Raw genomic sequence first — 19,303 nt, forward strand, 5'->3', positions numbered from 1 at the left:
TTGGAGAACTTAGGATATTCACACTTATTTATCAACAACACCCATTAAGAAGGTCAGAATCTCCCTTAGTCCTTGACAGTTTCAATAGCTCACTTGGCATAGAACATATATCTTATTGAAAGTTTGGGTGAAGATAAAATCAGAAAGGTAAAAATGCAGAATACCACGGGACTCTGTAAACAGAACTGGGAGCTGCCACTGACATATTCTATGTGTGCATAGTAGGAACAAAAGTGTTGCAAGGGACAAACATAAGGGAAGACAGCACAGGCAACGTCCTAATCTGTGTCCAGACATATGAAAGTTTTGACAGTGACTTCCTCAACAGGCAAAAGAAACTCCAAACACTAAAGCTGGGTTCACTTCTAAACCACATCTAGAACAAAATATCAGCTGTTAAAAATAGCCTCCATATCTGCATTATTGATTAGAGTTGATAATGTTAACTATTAAACATTTTAACAATGTTTAGAAATCAATTTCTAAAAACACAGACAATGGTTATGACTGGATGTACTCAAATATAAAGAAACATCACTGCACTTTTTTTTTTTAAGTCTAGTTATGTCTGCACAGTTTGTTACTATGGAACCACATGTGATGTCACAAATTTGACATTCTAAATGCAGAGCCAGACCGAGCATGGGAAGCAATAGGAAATGGAGCTGAAGAGACAAAATCCTGCGTAACAACAAGAAAATTTCAAGTTAAAGAAATGAGTCAAACATCTTTGAAACAGAAAAAGAAAGTGAGTGAACCAAATGCCTAGACTCTTACCAATAAGCTGAGGAAATGTAAATGTTAATCTACCCTTCACCTCAGGGAATGCCCTGCAGAAAACAAATAATTTCAAATAATGGCTCTATGTAGAGGAAAGCTGAGGTAGAAGAAAAGGAAACTATGACAGGAAAACAATAGATTAACATTTACAGACTAACTCAATTCAGTAAGTCAGAGTTTCTTGAGCACATGATCTTAAATGGTAAGAAGTAAACACCCAATGTCTGTCTCTGAAGAATGCACAGAATAGAAAGACCAAGAAGAAACACATAAAACAAAATTCAGTGCTCAGCAAAGTTTGGACAAAAGACACAGACAGTACAAACTTTACAGTACAGACAATGTTTACCTCTGTGATCTGCCCCCAGGCAACACTAAGCTGAATTTCAAAATGACTAAAGGTAGAGGGCATTACAAGGAGTCCAGGGTGGCATGTGGGCAAATACAAGTCATTTGGCATCTGTAGAACCTGAAAGAGTTGTACAAGTTGGAGATGGACAGGAGTGCATTACAAGGCTCCTGATCTGTCTAACCAAGTAAATAGTTTATCAGGAATGAAGCATAATCAGATTTACATTTTATAATAAGCTTGACAGATTTATAAGTGGGAAGGATTTGAAGCCATGAAATCCGTTCAAAGGCCATAATCTAAGAACTATGATAAAGCCTGCAATAAAGTAATAGTAAAGAGAGAGAATGGGACTTAAAATATCTTTTGGAGTTAGAAATGATAGGATATTATGGTGACTGATATGGCAGTGGTGATGAAAAATTTTAGAATTAGTTTGAGAGCCATGTAGCTAAGTCATTCTCTGGGATCATATTCTTATTCAATTAACACTGATGACACATTCCTGGTCCAAGGCATACAGCATAAATGGATGAACAGAGATGGCTTCTGAAGGACCTTGGTCTATTTAAGCTCCTTAAACAGATAAATGACACTAATCTTGGTCACATCAATGGTATTGAATTACTTGAAACAATGTAAACAGTTGCTAAGTTTCTCTCCCAATGGAAAATTAAGACATGAATGTTTGAATAGGTTTCTGTAGAGTGAGTTATCTTCTTTTCTCCCATGTGGTTTTCCTTATTAATTTTTTAATAAGGAAATGCTCTAGATGCTGAAAGTAATTTGACAGTAAGAACAGAAAATGTCTGTAATAAATCTTTACAGAATGAAAGTTCTCATTATTAAGACTCATAATAATATTGTTGAGGCTCAGATACCCAGAACCCTGGCACTTAATTAAGAAAACAAATAGGGAAAATGTTAGGGAGTGAGAATTATTAAATTATGCTATGTGCATATACGAATGCCATAATGTATCCCACTATTATGTAAAATTACAATGCACAAAAAATAGCTGTTATTAATATATTCAAGGAAATTAAAGAGAATTTTACCATTAAAAAAAGGAAAATGAACATGGATATTTTCAATTCTATATGGCAAAGTGAAAAGTTCCATAAGTAGCAACTTTCAGAGGAAATGAAGGGGGAAAAACAGTTCTGTACAAACAAGGTCATATTTAAATCCAACCTCTGCTGAACCCTGGAAAATCCTCCCATAGCATTTCCCATAAGAATAATTAAGTGATAAATGCATCAATATTTCAAACCTATGAACCAACAAATTTTTATAAAAATGATTTGTGTATTTCATATTTATAAAATGTGTTATGTTTATCCAGGCTTGTTAGAATGGGGAAAATATAAGGTCTAAAGTTCATACTTTTATATTAGCAAGGAGAAAAATTCTGTTTTAGTTATCCTTTTATTCCCAAACCCAAAGTTTCTAATGCCCCTGAGCTTAAAAATTAATAAGTATTTTTTTGTTTTTATATTAAGAATGAGAATGGGATGAGGCAATCAAAAGAGAGTCTAGAAGGAGAAAAAAGAAAGGAAACTGAAAAGTCGGGAGTTCGGCTAAGCAATCAGGTGAGCTGAACTCTGCGCCTTTGAGGAAAACAAGGAGCAGAAGGCGCAATGGCAAATTCCAAGAGGCAGGGGAATTCCTGGAGAGAAAACTGAGCTGCTGATATCTGTAGTAAGGGATAAGTAATGTCCTCATGAGAAAGCTAAGAACAAACTTAGGAGACGCGGACCTCATCTTCCCCTAGCGTCCACATCCGGCAGTTTATGCAGAATATGTGGTGTAAAAACTACAGCAGCCTCCTCCACTCAGCAGACAGGAGACTGGCCTCTGTCAGATCAGGGAGGGAATGGGAGTCTGGCCATCACATTGATCGTTTTCTGCACAATCTTTCAGATGAGGCATGCAGTCTATCCGAATCACCCGCTGAGATGTTGCCCCATGCGGGGTCACCCGTCGTGTAGACGCTGCCTTTGTGCAGTTGAGGGAACTAGCCCCTGCCGCACAATACGTATTTATATTCACGTGTGCCTGTTGTGGGAGCAGGGCCGGCAGATCACCATGATGAGGGTGAGCAGAGATTGCATGACCTGATTTGGGAGGGGAGTCCCAGGCAATCTGGGAAGGGGAAGGATGTGGGGAACAGAAACTCTTCCACTTGTCTCTCCATGGACTCCGCCCACAGGAAGGCCAGGGGGCTTTATGCCCCTGTAGGCGGTTACTTTAGAACCCTGCTGCAGACAAACACCGGCTATCCTCAGGCAAACCCATCAGGTAATTTTTCTAGTATGGACTAATATATTATCCTTAAGAGAGGAAATGGGGGAAATGGAGGAAAGATGTTCAGCTGTACTAAGTATTATAAAAGGAGAATCATGGTTGAAAAAATAGGAGGCTATCAGACTTGGAGCCTTGGTAACTCAAGCTTCATACAGAAGTTAGGGTTGAGCCAGAGCTACAACAGTGCACAGGACTTAGGTTGAATAAAAGGTCACAGAGGCCAGGGGCCTTTTCAATGGTTGCTGCTATTTTTAGCCTGATATAACTATTCTGTAGTTATGCACACAGAAGCAACAAGTGGTGGGGAAACACATCCTGGCTCTCTTGTCTCCTTTAGGGATCCCAAGAATCATTGCAGAAGCCAGACTCTCGAGCAAGTGTTGTACGAAGTCAGTGGTCTAGGACATCTCGGAGCCCATCCACCAAGCCTCCATCAGTAGAGGAATCAAGAAGCAGGAACACCAGTCTTAAGGTAAAACTAGAGATGAAAGGGTGGGGGGAAGCAGATTAAAAACAATAATGGTTTACATCTATTGAAGCTTTCTACATGCCAGGCCCTATCCCTCTATACTTTATGTTTTTTTAGTTAATTTAACTATAACAAAAACTCTCTCATAAGCTCCCATTTTATCACTGAGGAAATTGAGGAATCAACTTGCTGAAGGTTTCATAGTAACTAAGTGGTAGAGGTCAGATTACAACTCAGGAGTTTCTATGTCTAGAGCCTGCACATTTTCTCTTACCTTTCTTCATCCATTCAACAAAAATTCATTGAGTACCCTTGGCTCTCAGAAGAGGATATAGAAAGGTTAAAAGACAAAAAATTAATCCCATTGGATTGTGTGTGCTTTGGCCCCTTAACTAGGCCTGACCACATAAGTAAAAGTATATGTATATACATGTATATGTGTGTGTGTGTGTGTGTGTGTGTGTATACATACATACACACACATATATGTATATATATAGAATTTTTTTTTCAGATGCAGAGAAAATAAAGATCTAGTCACTGGAAGAATATGTATTCACACATGTATTCATTTATCTATCTCTGTCAGGCTGGGCTCAACAATCTCATCAAGAACTTCCCTTTGAGTTACATGTGAAACAATCATAAAAACTGTAAAATATATGGATGTGTAATAATTTCTTACACACCTTAGTAGAAAAGACCCTTCTCAAGAATGGTTCCTACCTATTGAGGAAAAGGGTTTTCTGCTACTGAGCTGCTGCAGGTTACTGTAAAGGCAGTGAAAGGTATTTGCTTCCCCAGTCTTAGCATTATTCACATGGCAAATAGGGAGACAGGCCCTCTCTATGCCAGGTGGAGAGTTCTGGTAGGAAGGTCTGGCCCAGCTTGCACATGGAGATAACTAGAGGCCACACAGTGAGGTCCTGGCCAAGCAAGATCTGTTACTCAAGGTCTTTCAGAGGCCTCTGTCTAGGCAGGTACATGGCAGGCAAGGGCAGAACCTTGCAAACTGGGTGCCACCTGCCTGAGGGTGAGGAAAAGGACCTATATCTTAACTACTTACAACCAAAAAAGGTGATGCTGCCAGATGCATCTGTGAGGTGCTGATGGGGAAGCTAGGGGACAATGAAAGCAGTGTGTGTATATTTAACAGAAATATGAAATTCCTAATGACTAGAAATGCCTGACCCCTTTAGGGTCTATTTAAAGGAGCTTAGATGAACCATGATCCCTCTTGGACCAGTCCAGACAAAATAGACAGCTTTCCTTTATCAGAGTTGGGCTGAGATGGGGATAAGGATCTGGATCAAACCTTGAATCCAGGCACCAATTTTCTTGCTCTAGCTCCAAAACAGCTCCACAACCTCCCGAACTTCATCTACTTCCCCCAGCCAGGAGGACTCTCCACCACCACAGGCTTCACCAGAACCCTCTCCACCAATGCCCAAAACGCAGCCAGAGCCAGAAATGCCTCTCGAATCGCAGCCTCCCACGCCCCCCGAACCAGAGTCCAGCCAGAGGCGCAAGAAGTACGATGGCCCCACGCCCCCAGGGTCTGAGGCCAGCAGGCGCAAGAAATACGATGCTCCCGCACTCCCAGAGCCAGAGTCCAGCATCAGGCGCAAGAAGTATGAGCCTCCAGAAGCCTGGGCTCAAAGCCTTGGGCGTGATGTCCGCGATAACCGGAACTCTGTGGCGCGGGACACACGCAGCGATTCAAGAGACTCGCACATGCAGCCGCGGGAATATTCGCGCCTGACTCCCACTGAGTGGAAGGCCTATTCCCAGCGTCACCCGCACTACCCTACCTCCATCCAGATGGATCTCGACTGTATGTCGGAAATGCAACAGCAGAAGCTGCAGGAGGAAGACGAGATAGATGAGGCCTACTGGGCATCCGTGAAGCTGCTGTACGAGAAAATCCCCAGTTCCTCGCGCCCACGGCCGGTGAGCAGGCCCCCAGTGCAGGTACCCCAGGAGTGCCTCCTCCAGCCCCACAATGTCCCTCTAGTCCATTGCATAGCCAAGTCAGTTCAGGTTCTTCCCGCCCCACCGGCTCCTGTGCAATCCCTCTGTCTGTTGATATCTCCTCCTGTCCTTGCCCTTCTTTGCAGCCCAAACCCAAGAACGCCATCACCATCGCTGTGTCATCTCGGGCACTCTTCAACATGGTGGATGACAGGAGAATCTATGAGGAAGAAGGTCTGGAAAAGTACATGGAATATCAGCTCACCAATGAGAACGTCATCCTGACTCCCGGGCCCGCGTTCCGCTTTGTCAAGGTATCCACAAGATGTCCGGCTCTGCCAGGACCTTGGACTGCGAGAGAAGGACCAGGGCCCACCTTTGGGAACTCTACCAGTTCCCCCTAAATTTTCTGGATGATTTTTGTCACGTTCCTAGGTCCTTCTCTCTACCTACCCCCAGAGATAATTCTAGTAAATTGAACATTATAAAAATTTTTAATGTGCCTTACCTATGATTATTGCCCCAGTTCACCTTAGGTTTTCACTTATGGGACTTTAGCCCATAGTCCTAGATGTGGGACGTTACCTTTCCTATTAAGAAGCAATAATGAGTTTATAATCCTGAGTAGAAATAAAACATCTTATTAAAATGGGATGAAAGTCACTTTGGCTGCTCTGGCCACAAAAATAAAAAATAAGAAAATGAAGATGTTTCTGGTACTGAGGGGCATGAATATGCACTGAATATATAGCACTCATAACAGATCCTCTGTGTAACATAGCCATTCGAAAACAAATGACACCTCTAGGAGTTGTAGGTAGAAAGAACTTATGGAACCCCAGTAGAAGCATGAGAGGAAATCCCAAACCTAAAGACTCATGTTTTAAAAATAATATTCCCTTGCAGTAGGTATGGTAAAATTGGAACACACAGAGATGATCATTGTGGCCTCTGTACAAAATGATGTATAAATTCCTAAAGTGTTCCGCATTTTTCACAGTAAAAAAAAATGATGGTTAGATTATCATAAGGGCAGATTTTACAGATTAAAACAAACAAAGCATAAAAAAGGTTAGCCTGATCCTTCTATCTATCCCCCAGAGATAATTCTAATAAACTAAATGTGTGATGTTTGAACACATTAAATGTGAACATTAACAGTGGTCCTATGTATGGGAGGTGGAAAATACAGAAATGAATGGTATAAACTTGACATGAAGGAGCCATAATCTCTTAGTAAAGACTCTTCAGAGCTTGAATCTGATCCTGATGAGGTGCTTCCTCTCCAGCCTCCCAAGGCCCACCTTGCCTGTGCCTCTTTACTTACATCCTTGTTTATAACCTGCAGGCACTGCAGCATGTCAATGCTAGACTCCGAGATCTGTATCCTGATGATCAGGAATTATTTGATATTGTACTGATGACTAATAACCATGCCCAAGTGGGAGTGCGGCTTATAAACAGCGTCAATCACTATGGTAAGTAAAATAAATACCATGTGGAAGACCAGCTCATAGCTTTGGAAGAGAGAAGCCATGTTATTTTGCTAAACTGTGGCCTAACAGATGCAGTATCTTTGATACCGACACCCCCTCCTGAGTGAGGAATGTTTATTTGCCTATGTCAGAAGCAGAAAGGCCATGTTCATTTTTAACTTCAGCACAGAGTTGGGCTCAAAGCTCTGGACTTAACTTGTCAAGTGTGAATTTCAAAGTCTTAATCCCAGGTCCTGCAATATATTTCTGTTTTATGTTTTTCACTTCTGAACTTGACTTCAAGGGGCCATCAACCCAAAAGCTTTCTCTGCCTGATCAAACTTCTTGTTCACCACATATCCATGTTAAGGGTTTAAAGGTTTTCACCTCTCCTTTCCTCTTAAAAATCTGATTCTCCTGACTGCTCTCTCTTCCATACATCAAATCCATACTCATGCCAGTAAAAGTGTCTTGATTCCTTTACATGGAAAATTTGATTGGCTCTAGTCTCCAGAGCATTTCCATCAGTGTATCACTTTTTCCTAAAGTTTCCATTTTCCTTACTTTGAAATTATCTGACTTTTTATTTGGTGTACCACTATTCATTTTTCTAAGGGATAGATCCAGTCTTGTTGGCATATTAAGTCAAAATCAGGTTTAAATTGTACACTCTTAAATTTTAGGTTTAGATCGGGCATATTTATAAATAATCAAAATATATTTTGGGTTCATTACTGGGTTTAAGTTATTGTGTTTTATTTTATATTACCCTAATTATAAGATTGCTATCTTACTGAGACATAGTTTTAAAATTTTGCCTTTTAAAAAATGCAGCCTTCATAGAATTAAGAATGAAAAGAGAAAATGTATATAAAAGATTTAGCATAAATGAGTGGCATACAGTAATCATTCAAAAAATGAAAAACTACTATTTTTAAGACACGTGGTCTTATTTGATTTAGTAGGTGATATAGGTTTATCCATTCCTCACCACATTGAGTCTGCTGAATTTGGAAGCATAAGGAATCAGTTATTTAAATATGAAATCCCCCAATGAGCCAATTGTGCACAACTTTTTCATGAAACTCATTGGTAAACTAACAGTTTTTCTCCAGAGTTAGTTAGTACTTTCTCTGCTGTGGTCTTTGTTATAACTTTTTACATACCCAGCTCCTCAGGAAACTGTGATCTCCTTTTGAAAGGGAACAATATTTTAATCATTTCTGAAAACCTAGTGTCACCAAATATTTTCTGGATCATTAAATTAATAGTTTACAGATTTGTAGGGTCCACTTTTGTGTCACTTATACCCAACATTAGTTCATGTTTAAAAGTAAAAGTATTTTCTTAGCATGAAAGCAGCCATACTTCACCTCTACTGTTGATGGGTCCCATCCACTCCCTTTGACCCTACAGTGTCAAACAGCTGACTCAACTGATAGCTTACTTTATATTGCATGCATCTACCCAGCTTCTCATAGATCTACAAAAGACTCTGAATAGATATATAATATTTTATTATATGCATGATATTATACTTCACCTAACTATACTCACATTATTGAACATGTTTTGCTTTCATATATAACCCTGAGCTAAGTAGGGAATATAGCTCAGTGGCAGAGCACTTGCCTAGCATGCTCCAAGGCTGGGTTCAATACCCAGTATCACAAAGAACAAAAATGAATAACCCTGACTTAAGATCTTTTAATATAAATTTTTTATCAGTATTTCATATTATTTCCTTAGGATAAACCCCTGAAAGAAAGGAATCCTAGGTAGTATTTCAGACTTCTAAAAGCTCTTAATAGGTATTGTCAAATTAACTTTCTAGAAAAATTAACCAATTTATTCTTTGATCCACAGTATTAGTGGCTAGATGTCTATTTTACAAACCTATCACAAATAGCCAGTGTATTTTTAATTGTTGATATGAAAGGCATTTAATAGTATATAAATGTTGAGTCTACTAATAATTTCATTAAAAGCTTCAAGTCAGAAAAGAGTGACAATTTCAAATATTTTATTGTTCTTGGAAAACAGTTTAAATCCTAGCATTATTTATTATTACTATTGTATTGCTACTGAAGAATGGTACTTAAAATAGAGCCATACTTGATGACCCCTTTTTATCAAGTAAGGAGGTCACAATGCAACAAAAAGAGCACACTGCTGTAGTCTAAACAAGAGGCAAATACCTCAAGTCTGCCCTATGCAAGTGAATGGGTGGGTTAGACAGGTCTTTTTGTCTCATTATCCTTTTCTGTGATAAGGATAATATCTGGCATGCTGTTGTGAGAATAAACCAGCATGTTCTATATGAAAATGCTTTTAAAAACTATAATACATCAAAAAACATTCCCTATTTTATAAAATACCTGAGAAAAATTTTCAATATTGATGCTATGAAAGTAAATTTAAACTTTAATTATTTCCATAGTAATTTTCATTAAGATGTACAAATGAACTCACTTGGATTTAAAAATAAACTCAGTTATTCGTAAGGTAACTTTTATTGATTTACAGTGAATGGTCTTTAGTCTGGGTCATAACAAAGTTTTTCTTGCCTAATAATAGGCCTACTAATTGACCGCTTCTGTTTGACTGGTGGAAAAAGTCCCATTGGCTATTTGAAGGCATATCTTACCAACTTGTATCTTTCAGCGGATTCTGAAAAAGTCCAAGAAGCAATACAAGAAGGTATTTTAACCCTCTAGTTAGTAAAGAGCTCTGCACTGATGATTCACATAGGATGATGTGGCTTATGTCTTGGGTCTTCTAAGGCGTTTTCACACTTGGAAGCCCTTATGCTTGTCCTTTAGAGCTCTGACTTTCCTGGAGGTGGGGGGGGGGACCTCCTTAGTGACTGACCCACAATCTATTTTGTACTTCCCACTCCTATTGAAACAGGTAATGATAGGCCTCTGTTCTGAGAGGTGTGTGGGTAGAGAGGAATTGTCTCATCAGATAATAGCTAGAGAGGAAATGAGGTTGGGAGGGCATTTGTTTTTGTTTTGTTTTGGTTTGGTTTGGGGTTTGTTTTTGGTTGGTGGAAGAAACTAAAACTCATGACCCTACAGAGTATTAATAGATCCCCATGATCTGTCAGGTATTGCCTCTGCAACAATGTTTGATGGAGCCAAAGATATGTCTTACTGTGACACACAGCTCCGTGTGGCCTTTGATGGGGATGCTGTCCTCTTCTCTGATGAGTCTGAACAAATTGCCAAAGAGCACGGGCTGGACAAATTCTTTCAACATGAAACACTATTTGAAAATAAGCCGCTTGCTCAGGTAGGTACATGAGCTCTGATTAATTTTGATGTACTGATTTTCCAACATAAGGATATAAATATTTGTTCATTATGATAGCTTTTTAAATTATTTTTGGCAGTCCCTTTTTCCCTGTTTCATCCTTGCAGTTTTCTCTTTTCATTTGGGAATTCCTCACTTTGAAGTATCCACTGCTGACATTTTTTTTTAAATTTAAGAGTCTTTTAACTATCTTTTATAAATACTTCTGTGATCATCCCATGATAATGAGTTCACCCCCTCCAAATTATGAGTGACAGAGGAAACACCACCCACCAATACACCATTTCCACATAATAGGTTCTCAAAATATTAAGATAATTTCTACTAGATCAGTAAACACTTGTTTCTCTCAAAAAAAGACATCACTTAATTGAGAAAATAGCAAGACTAAGAGTTTGAACTGAATCAAATATGAATCTCAAAAAGTGCAAATTGTGAATACTTAATCAAACTGAAAGTAAATATTTACATTTCAAGAACCCATCCATGAACTGAAGTGTTAAAATCAATATACGAAATGAAAAAACCTACAACTTCTGAACCAAAGGAAATTGAAACATCAAATCATTCAGTTTCATGCTAGGATTCTTCAGTCATTCAGTTTTCTTTTTTTTTCCCTCAGTTCTCTTTGAACCTTAATAATCTTAAATATTATTATTTTGGCTTTCATGAATAAAACTATGAATGTACTATTCAAAAACTGAAAAGTTTTACTATTTCATAACCTCACACTAGGGAAGTGATATTTAAATTATGATGAAGTCAGTTTTATCAATTTGTTCTCACAAATTTCGCTTTCAATGTGTTATCTAAGAAATGTTTGCCTAAAATCCAGGTCACAAAGCTTTGTCTTCTCTGTTGATGTACAGAAGTTTTATAGTTTTAGGTCTTACAATCATGATCTCTTTTGAGCTAATATTGTGTTGAAATAAAGTATTGCCTGTAGTTTATTTTCTCTGCTTATGGATACACTGATTGTTCTAGCACTATTTGGTGAAAAGGCTTTCTGGTCTGTTCCTTTGATATAAGTATTCATCTTTTCATCAATACTATACTGTCTTGATTATCATAGTTTTAGAGTAAGTCTTAAACTCAGTTGGTATGAGTTCTCTGACTTATTTTTCCAAAACTGTTTTTGATAGACTGACTCCTTGCATATTCATACAGATTTTAAAAGCTCTTATCTATCTTGGGGTGGAGGAGAAGTACTGCTGCAACTTTCATTGGGTTTGTATTGAATTTATAGCTAAATATGGGGAGAACAAATACTTCAAAAATATTGAGTATTTTGGTTCATGGATGTGGTATATCTCTTCAATCATTTAGAATTTATAAATTTCTTTATTTCATAGTGTTTTATAGGTTCCAGAATACAGATTTTGCATATTTTGTTAGTTCATACCTATACATTTTATGTTTTGATCATACTATAAATTGGTACTTTAAAAATCTTTAATGTCCAATAATTTATTGCAAAGACACAATAGATTTTTGTATGCTGACCTTGTAACCTGCAGTCCTGTTAAATTGCCTTTTTAATCATAACATTTTTGTAGATTATTTGAGGTTTTCTTTTTTTAAAAGAGAGAGAAAGAGAATTTTAATATTTATTTTTTAGTTTTCAGTGGACACAACATCTTTGTTTGTATGTGGTGCTGAGGATCGAACCCGGGCCACCCGCATGCCAGGCGAGCACGCTACCACTTGAGCCACATCCCCAGCCCCTTATTTGAGGTTTTCTAAGTAGGCAACAATGGTGACTATGAATGAAGACAATGTTGTTTCTATCTTTCTATATTGTATGTTTTTTCTTTATCTCTTCTGCCTAATTACCTTGCTAGTCCATCCAGTACAATGTTTAATGATAGTGATGAGAATGGAACTCCTTGACCTGACCTTAGGGGAACATCTTTAACTCTTAAGCATGTTAGCTATAGGTTCTTTTTAGATCCCTTTGTCAACTTGAGAGAATTGCCTTCGATTGCTAGTTTTTTTTTTAAATTTTTTGTAAGTGGATGTTGGATTTTTGTATGTATTGAGAAAATCATGTGGTTTCTCTAGTTTGTGGATATATAAATTACATTGGTGCATGTTAAATGTTAAAGCAGTTTTGCTCTGTTGGTATAAACTCAGGTTGTCATATGATATCCCTTTTTATATACTGCTGGATCCAACTTGCTAAAATTTAGATTTTTCTTTGCCTTCATGTTCATGAACAATATAGTTCTATAGTTTTCTTAAAATATCTTGAACTAATTTTGGTCAAAGAGAAATGCTGATCTCATAAAAATAATGCAAACTATTTTAAATGTTTGGTAGATCTTTCTAGAGAAGCCATCTGGACCTGGACTTTTCTTAATAGCTACAGAACTATTATTCATATTTTCATTTCCCTTCTTCTCTGTGTTTATGAATTTGTGTCTTTTAAGGAATTCATCAGTTTCACTTAAGTTGTTTTTATGAACATAACGGTTTTTTATATTTTCTTTAATTATGTACAGGATCTTTAGTGACGTGTCCCCTCTCTCATTTCTGATATTAATAATTAGTATCTTCATTTATTTGTTGATTTATTTGGTCACTCTCACCAGAGATTTATTAATTTTATTTATCTTTTAAAATGAACCAGATGTTTCTAAGATTTTTAATGTGGAAGCTGAGGTCACTGATTTGAGACCTCATTTCATTTCTTATGAAGTTTCCTCTATACACTGCTGTAGTTACATTCCCTAAATATTAGTAAGTGGTATAATTTTCATTCAGTTCAAAATATTTTTTTAATTTATGTCTTCCACTCTTATCCTTTAGCTATTTAGAAGTAAATTAATTGTCAAATATTCTGAGTTTTTCCAAATATTGGTAGATTATGCACAATACACTCTCGAGCAATATGATACATATCATCTTTCTATAAGATTCCATATCATCTTTGTATAAGATGACAATGTACCCCCAAAACACTATCTAACACTCTAGCATATTTTGTAGCATTGATTTCATACATTTTATCTATAAACTCTCAAAACCCTGTTAGCTACTTTTTATTCTGGTAATCAAATATCTTTGAGTGAATAAGGATAAGACAAAATATGTCTTTTATATTCATATTATTTTAAATATTTGCATGATCACCTTTTCATATTTCATGTAAGAAAAATCTGCTGGTAATGAATTTTGTTTTTCTTTGCCTTAAAAGTCATTTCTCCTTATTTTTAATAACATATTTTATTTTCACAGGATTTAGCATTCTGGGTTTACTGTATTTTTTCTTTCAGCACTTTGAATATGTCTTTCCATTGTCTTCTAATGTCATTCTATATAGGTTCTGATAACAAATTTTCTGAAATTTCTATCTGTGGTCCTCTGTATGTATCCATTTCTCCCTGGCTGCCTTCAAGATTTTCTGTGTATTTTTTATTTAGGCGGTTTAAATACTGTGTGTGTGTGTGTGTGTGTCCCACAGAATTTCAGTGTTTTGCTCTCTTTCTCTCCACCCTTTTATTCATTTTTTTTAAGTCTGGGTAATTTCTATTCATCTATTTTTTCAAGTTTATTCATTCTTTTCTTAGCCATGATGAGTCTACTAGTATATTCATTGAAAGTATTCATTTCTGTGAAATCATTTTTCTAGAATTTCCCTTCAACACTCTCTTTTCCTCATGCATGTTATCTACTTTAAAGTAGATGCTGAGATATTAATTATAGTCTCCTTCAGTTGCTTCTGTTATATTTATGACATTTGGGTCATCACCAAGTCTAACCTTTTTTTATTTCTCTTGAAAGAGAATTGCACTTTCGTTTTGTTCAATTTTTTGTGGTCTCATAAAATTTGATATTACTAATTGTAGTGTATGAATGTGAAGACTTTTATGAATAACATTTTTGCCTTGTAACAGTTATTCTTCCTCTTCTACTAGAAACTATTATGATATATTGAATCAATGTAATCAAGAGTTAAGCTGGTTTTAGATATTGTGCTATGATTTTCTTCACTGCATTACAGGCTTCAAATTTTTCTAGTATTAAATGTATTCTAAAGATGCAGCTAGGTTTGCCCTGAGGGTTTTCTGCTGTACTTTCAGCTTTAGGCCTTCTCTATAAGTCTGTGCCTCAGATGAATCTACATTCCCAGCTGTTGCTTCTTTGTCTCTCTGCCTGCTCTGTCTCTCCTAGGACTCTAAGGACAAGGACTTTGCCTTTCCCCCAGTAAAGGAAGATGCCTAATGGTCTGGGTCTATGATAAATTCTTCTGCCTCCCCCAGGAGTAGAAGATTTTTCCTTTACCCTTTCCCAGTCATAGTAGATCTTTACTTGTGCCCTGGAGGCTAACATGTTTAAAGTCTTTCTAGTAGTGAAGCCTCTTAGTCCTTGGGATATAGGCACTAGGTAGTATTTCAGTCATTTCTCAAAGTGGCTGCTCTGCTCTTCCAAGGCTGTACCACCAAGGATGGCTTTCTTCTGTCTCCTACTCTGCCTGAAATCTTTCTCATAAACACCTAGGCAAGTCCAGGAAGTAAAGCCTTGATAAAGTGTGTACTGGTGTCTGTGCATCACACAGCGTCTGTACTCATGATTCCATCCTTTATTAATGTGTTTTCTAAATCACCTGAATTTTTCATTCTTGCTTATACAGTGTCTGCTATTTCTTCCCTCAATGCTCTGCCATGGGTGTAGCAGTTCTTTCATCCCATCTTTACTTGGTAAGACACCCGTTTTTCCTTAGATTCCATGGTAGTTGGTTGCCGTTTAATATTAGCTCTCTTATGAACTGAAGAAAAGTTATAATACTTTCAGATTGTCAGGTGTTTTTCTTAAAGTAGGAATAGTCCTTTTGGCTTTCTACATCTTAGGTAGATTCCCAAATGTTTTAAATCATACATCTCCTCAAAAAAGTATTTTTAATAACTTTGCCTAATAGTCTCACATTTTATTCATAAATTATATGCTTTTAGTAGTGAACAAATATATAGATTATAAAACATACACAAAAATAGAAGTAAAAGAGAATGAGTAGATAACTGGTTTGAATATGGTTACACAAATTCAATATTCCTATTTCATTCCTTTGGAAAGTATTCAGTGTAACAAGAATAGTGTCCTTCTGAGTATCAAAGACAAACTGTGACCACAGTGGCTCCACCAATTTTACTGTATTTCCCAAATAAAAGGAAAAAGAGTCACAGTTTTTCCACTTATGCTTCTAACCTTTAGAAGTTAAATTTACTTGCTTATTCTGATATATGCAGCCTCAGAGGAAGGTAGAACCAAGCAAATATTAATATAAGAGGTCTTGTTTCCAGATAACATTTGGTTTCCTAAAAACAGAGAAGGAAACCTTTGAATTGTTAAAAAGTGAGTCTCCCCAAACCACCAACAGTTCCAAGAAAAACCCATCTACTTTGGTATAAGTAATAAAAAGAGAATACAGGCAAAGATGCCAGGAGAAAAAGGTAGATGAAAAAATAACATCATTTAATAATAGTGGATGAAGAATTTTCACTAGGAAAAGTTCCCATGGTTCAGGTGAAGATAGAATTTGCCACAACAAAAACTTTAATATAAAGCAGAATCATAAAATATAAATGAAATGAAATAATCAGGGAAATAGATGATAAAATGTGAAATGTAGAGTGCCAAAATGTGCCAATGTGAGTAGAATTGAAAATATTTTAGAGAGAAAAATGGCAGAAAAAGATCCCAGGGAAAGAAAGTCCAACATATGCATAAGTGGAATCCCTGAAGTAAAACATTGAAATTACTGAGTGAGGTGTGGTTAAGTAAAGATCAAATTTTATATAAAATACAAATCAAGAAAACATTCTTGTGTTATCAGATTTTAAAACATACATTAATTATTAAATTATTAGAGATATAAGTCCATGTTTTCTGATAGGGAAATAGAGCATCACTGAGATAGCCAAATTAAATTATTTGATTTCAAAGAATAATAATTATTTGGGCTGTCTGCCCACAGACAGACCAATCCACATAAGTGGTGGGTGAGTAGGGGGTAGTTATTAAGCTTCCCTCAGACTTTTCAACAGCCACACTCCATAGAAAAAAAACTACTTATAAGATCTTATATATACACAATGGAATATTATTCAGCATTAAAAAGAGAATAAAATTATAGCATTTGCAGGTAAATGGATTGAGTTGGAGAATATAATGCTAAATGAAGTAAGTCAATCCCCAAAAAACAAATACTGAATGTCTTCTCTGATATAAGGATGCTGATTCATAATGGGGATTGAGGGAGGGAGCATGGGAGGAATAGATGAACTTTAGATAAGGCAAAGGTGAGGGAGGAGATGGGGGAGCATGGAGATAGGCAAGATGGTGAAATGAGACAGACATCATTACCCTAAGTACATGTTTGAAAACACGAAGGGTGTGACTCTACCTTGTGTTCAACCAGAGACATGAAAAATTCTGCTCTATGTGTGTAATATGAATTGAGTTGCATTCTGCTGTCACATATTACAAATTAGAATAAATAAAATAAAAAATTTTAAAAATTTAAAAAAAGGTCTTATGGAGAGAAAATATAAATCATGGATTCTACATCTAGTCAAAAGCTGAAGTGCAGAGCAAACCACCAAACAGTTGAAAACACACTAAATTCTCAAGGATTATTTCCATGAGATTTTTCTGGAGAAAACTAGTAGAGTAGGACAAACTTTTTCCAACATGTGGATGACTGGATGGAGTAAAGCACAAATGGGCATAGAATATATTTAACCATAGATTTAAAGGTCTGCAGGGACTAGAGTAATGGCAAAAAAGGTATGTGGGGGGGGGGGGCTAATATTATGTGTCCTAACAATGCTGTAATTATATAACCAATGAGAAATAGAAAAATATATGGCAAAAAGAAAGTCTACAGAATATTAAGTATTCTGATGTTTTCATCTATAGTAATCAAAGAATAAAAATGTGAAGTTGCTAAAAATAAAGGAATATTTGATAATGTAAATGTAAACACTGAGAAAGATTAATTAAATGACTAAAAATTATATGATGGATAAGTAGAGGATGAGATAAATATTGAAAAAAATACTCTAATTTCTTTATTTCTCATAATAAAGTATAATAAACCAAGGATTTTAAAAAATAGAGGACTGAGCGTCCTAAAATGCTATAGTTACAAATGTGACCAGTAGAAGATAATTCAAAGCTTCTAATGTTAGAGAAACCATACATATATACATACAAAGGATAAAGACATTTAATGAATAATCTTTTAAAATTTTCAGACTTAGAAAATGTAGCAAAATTACAAAATAGAACCCATATAAAGCATATTTCTAATATGAATAAATGTAAAGGGATTAAAACTCATCTATTGTTAAAAAAAAAAGACTTCCAGATTTGATCACATAGCAAAATTCAGTTCTATTCTCTATTCAAGAAATATAGCCAAAACTATTCAGAAAGGTGGAAATAAATGTAGGTATGAAAATATACAAATAAACTATAAGACAAGGTTGGATTCAGGCCAAGATTTTTTTTAAAAACAACATTATACTAGACAAGTGAGTATACTTTTAAAATACGCAATTCTGAAAAATTTAAATCAGTGCTTTTGGCAACCAACTAAAGTTAATTTAGAGTGTGATCATCTATAACTCTTTGCCACAAATAGTTTATGTCTATTGTCCTGGTTTAATTATTATGAAATGTTTCTTTCACATGTTAAAATATCTTTTTTAAATTTTTTTAGTTGTTGATAGACCTTTATTTTATTTATTTATATGCTGTGTTGGGAACCAAACCCAGTGCCTCACACATGCCAAGCAAGTGCACTACTGCTGAGCCACAGCCCTAGCCCTAAAATAGCTTGACTTAGATGATAAATCATATGGTCATCCTATCTTAATTCCAGGAATGCAAATATGGTTGCATATAAGGATATATATTTACATAAATAAAGTGAGTTTTTAGCATTATTCCTTCAGCCTAGTAACACTGTATGTCATGTACTATTAGATTAGATCTTTGTATAAGCTCTTATAAGCCTCTGCTATTTCAGTGATGACTTCCTTTGGTTCACTAGTTTACAGCTGTGACATATGTTCCTTTCACAGGGTCCCTTGAAAGGCTTTCTGGAAGACTTAGGCAGACTGCAAAAGAAGTTTTATGCCAAAGATGAACGGTTACTTTGTCCTATCAGGACCTACCTGGTTACAGCCCGAAGTGCAGCCAGCTCAGGTGCCCGGGTGCTGAAGACTCTTCGCCGCTGGGGTCTAGAGATAGACGAAGCTCTTTTTCTTGCGGGAGCCCCTAAAGGTCCCATCTTGGTGAAGATCCGGCCCCACATCTTCTTTGATGACCAGATGTTCCACATTGAAGGGGCAAAGAAATTAGGCACTATCACAGCTCATGTACCTTATGGAGTTGGCCAAAAATACCACACTTAGCGATGAGGACAAGAAAAAGAACAGTGACATTCTAGTATTACAGAGGAAACTTCCTTTGGATGTTTAGAGTAATCAGGTATTTTAGAAGCTTGGACCTAAAAACTAGCTCCTTTTGGAAGTTTCCTCTTCATGTTCTGGGGCAACATTTTCAACTATCAAGTAACCTTCAAGCTACTTCTCTTTATCAATGCTGTTGAATGCCATTGCACCTGCCTTT

General features: G+C 36.4%; 1 protein-coding gene across 1 annotated transcript; it reads left to right on the forward strand.

The window, feature by feature from the left end:
- Positions 1-715: 715 nt before the first annotated feature.
- On the forward strand, positions 716-19,086 carry NT5C1B (5'-nucleotidase, cytosolic IB; the record flags this gene model as incomplete). Its single annotated transcript, XM_081265170.1, has 10 exons — positions 716-748; positions 2,632-2,721; positions 3,053-3,226; positions 3,774-3,908; positions 5,253-5,855; positions 6,023-6,190; positions 7,225-7,354; positions 9,929-10,051; positions 10,461-10,645; positions 18,754-19,086. The coding sequence occupies 10 exons, from the start codon at positions 716-718 to the stop codon at positions 19,084-19,086; spliced, it is 1,974 nt and encodes a 657-aa protein (XP_081121296.1).
- Between the last annotated feature and the right edge of the window lie 217 nt (positions 19,087-19,303).

Source organism: Spermophilus citellus, assembly GCF_964194105.1.
Source record: "Spermophilus citellus genome assembly, chromosome: 13".
In the NCBI taxonomy this organism is placed as follows: Eukaryota; Metazoa; Chordata; class Mammalia; order Rodentia; family Sciuridae; genus Spermophilus; species Spermophilus citellus.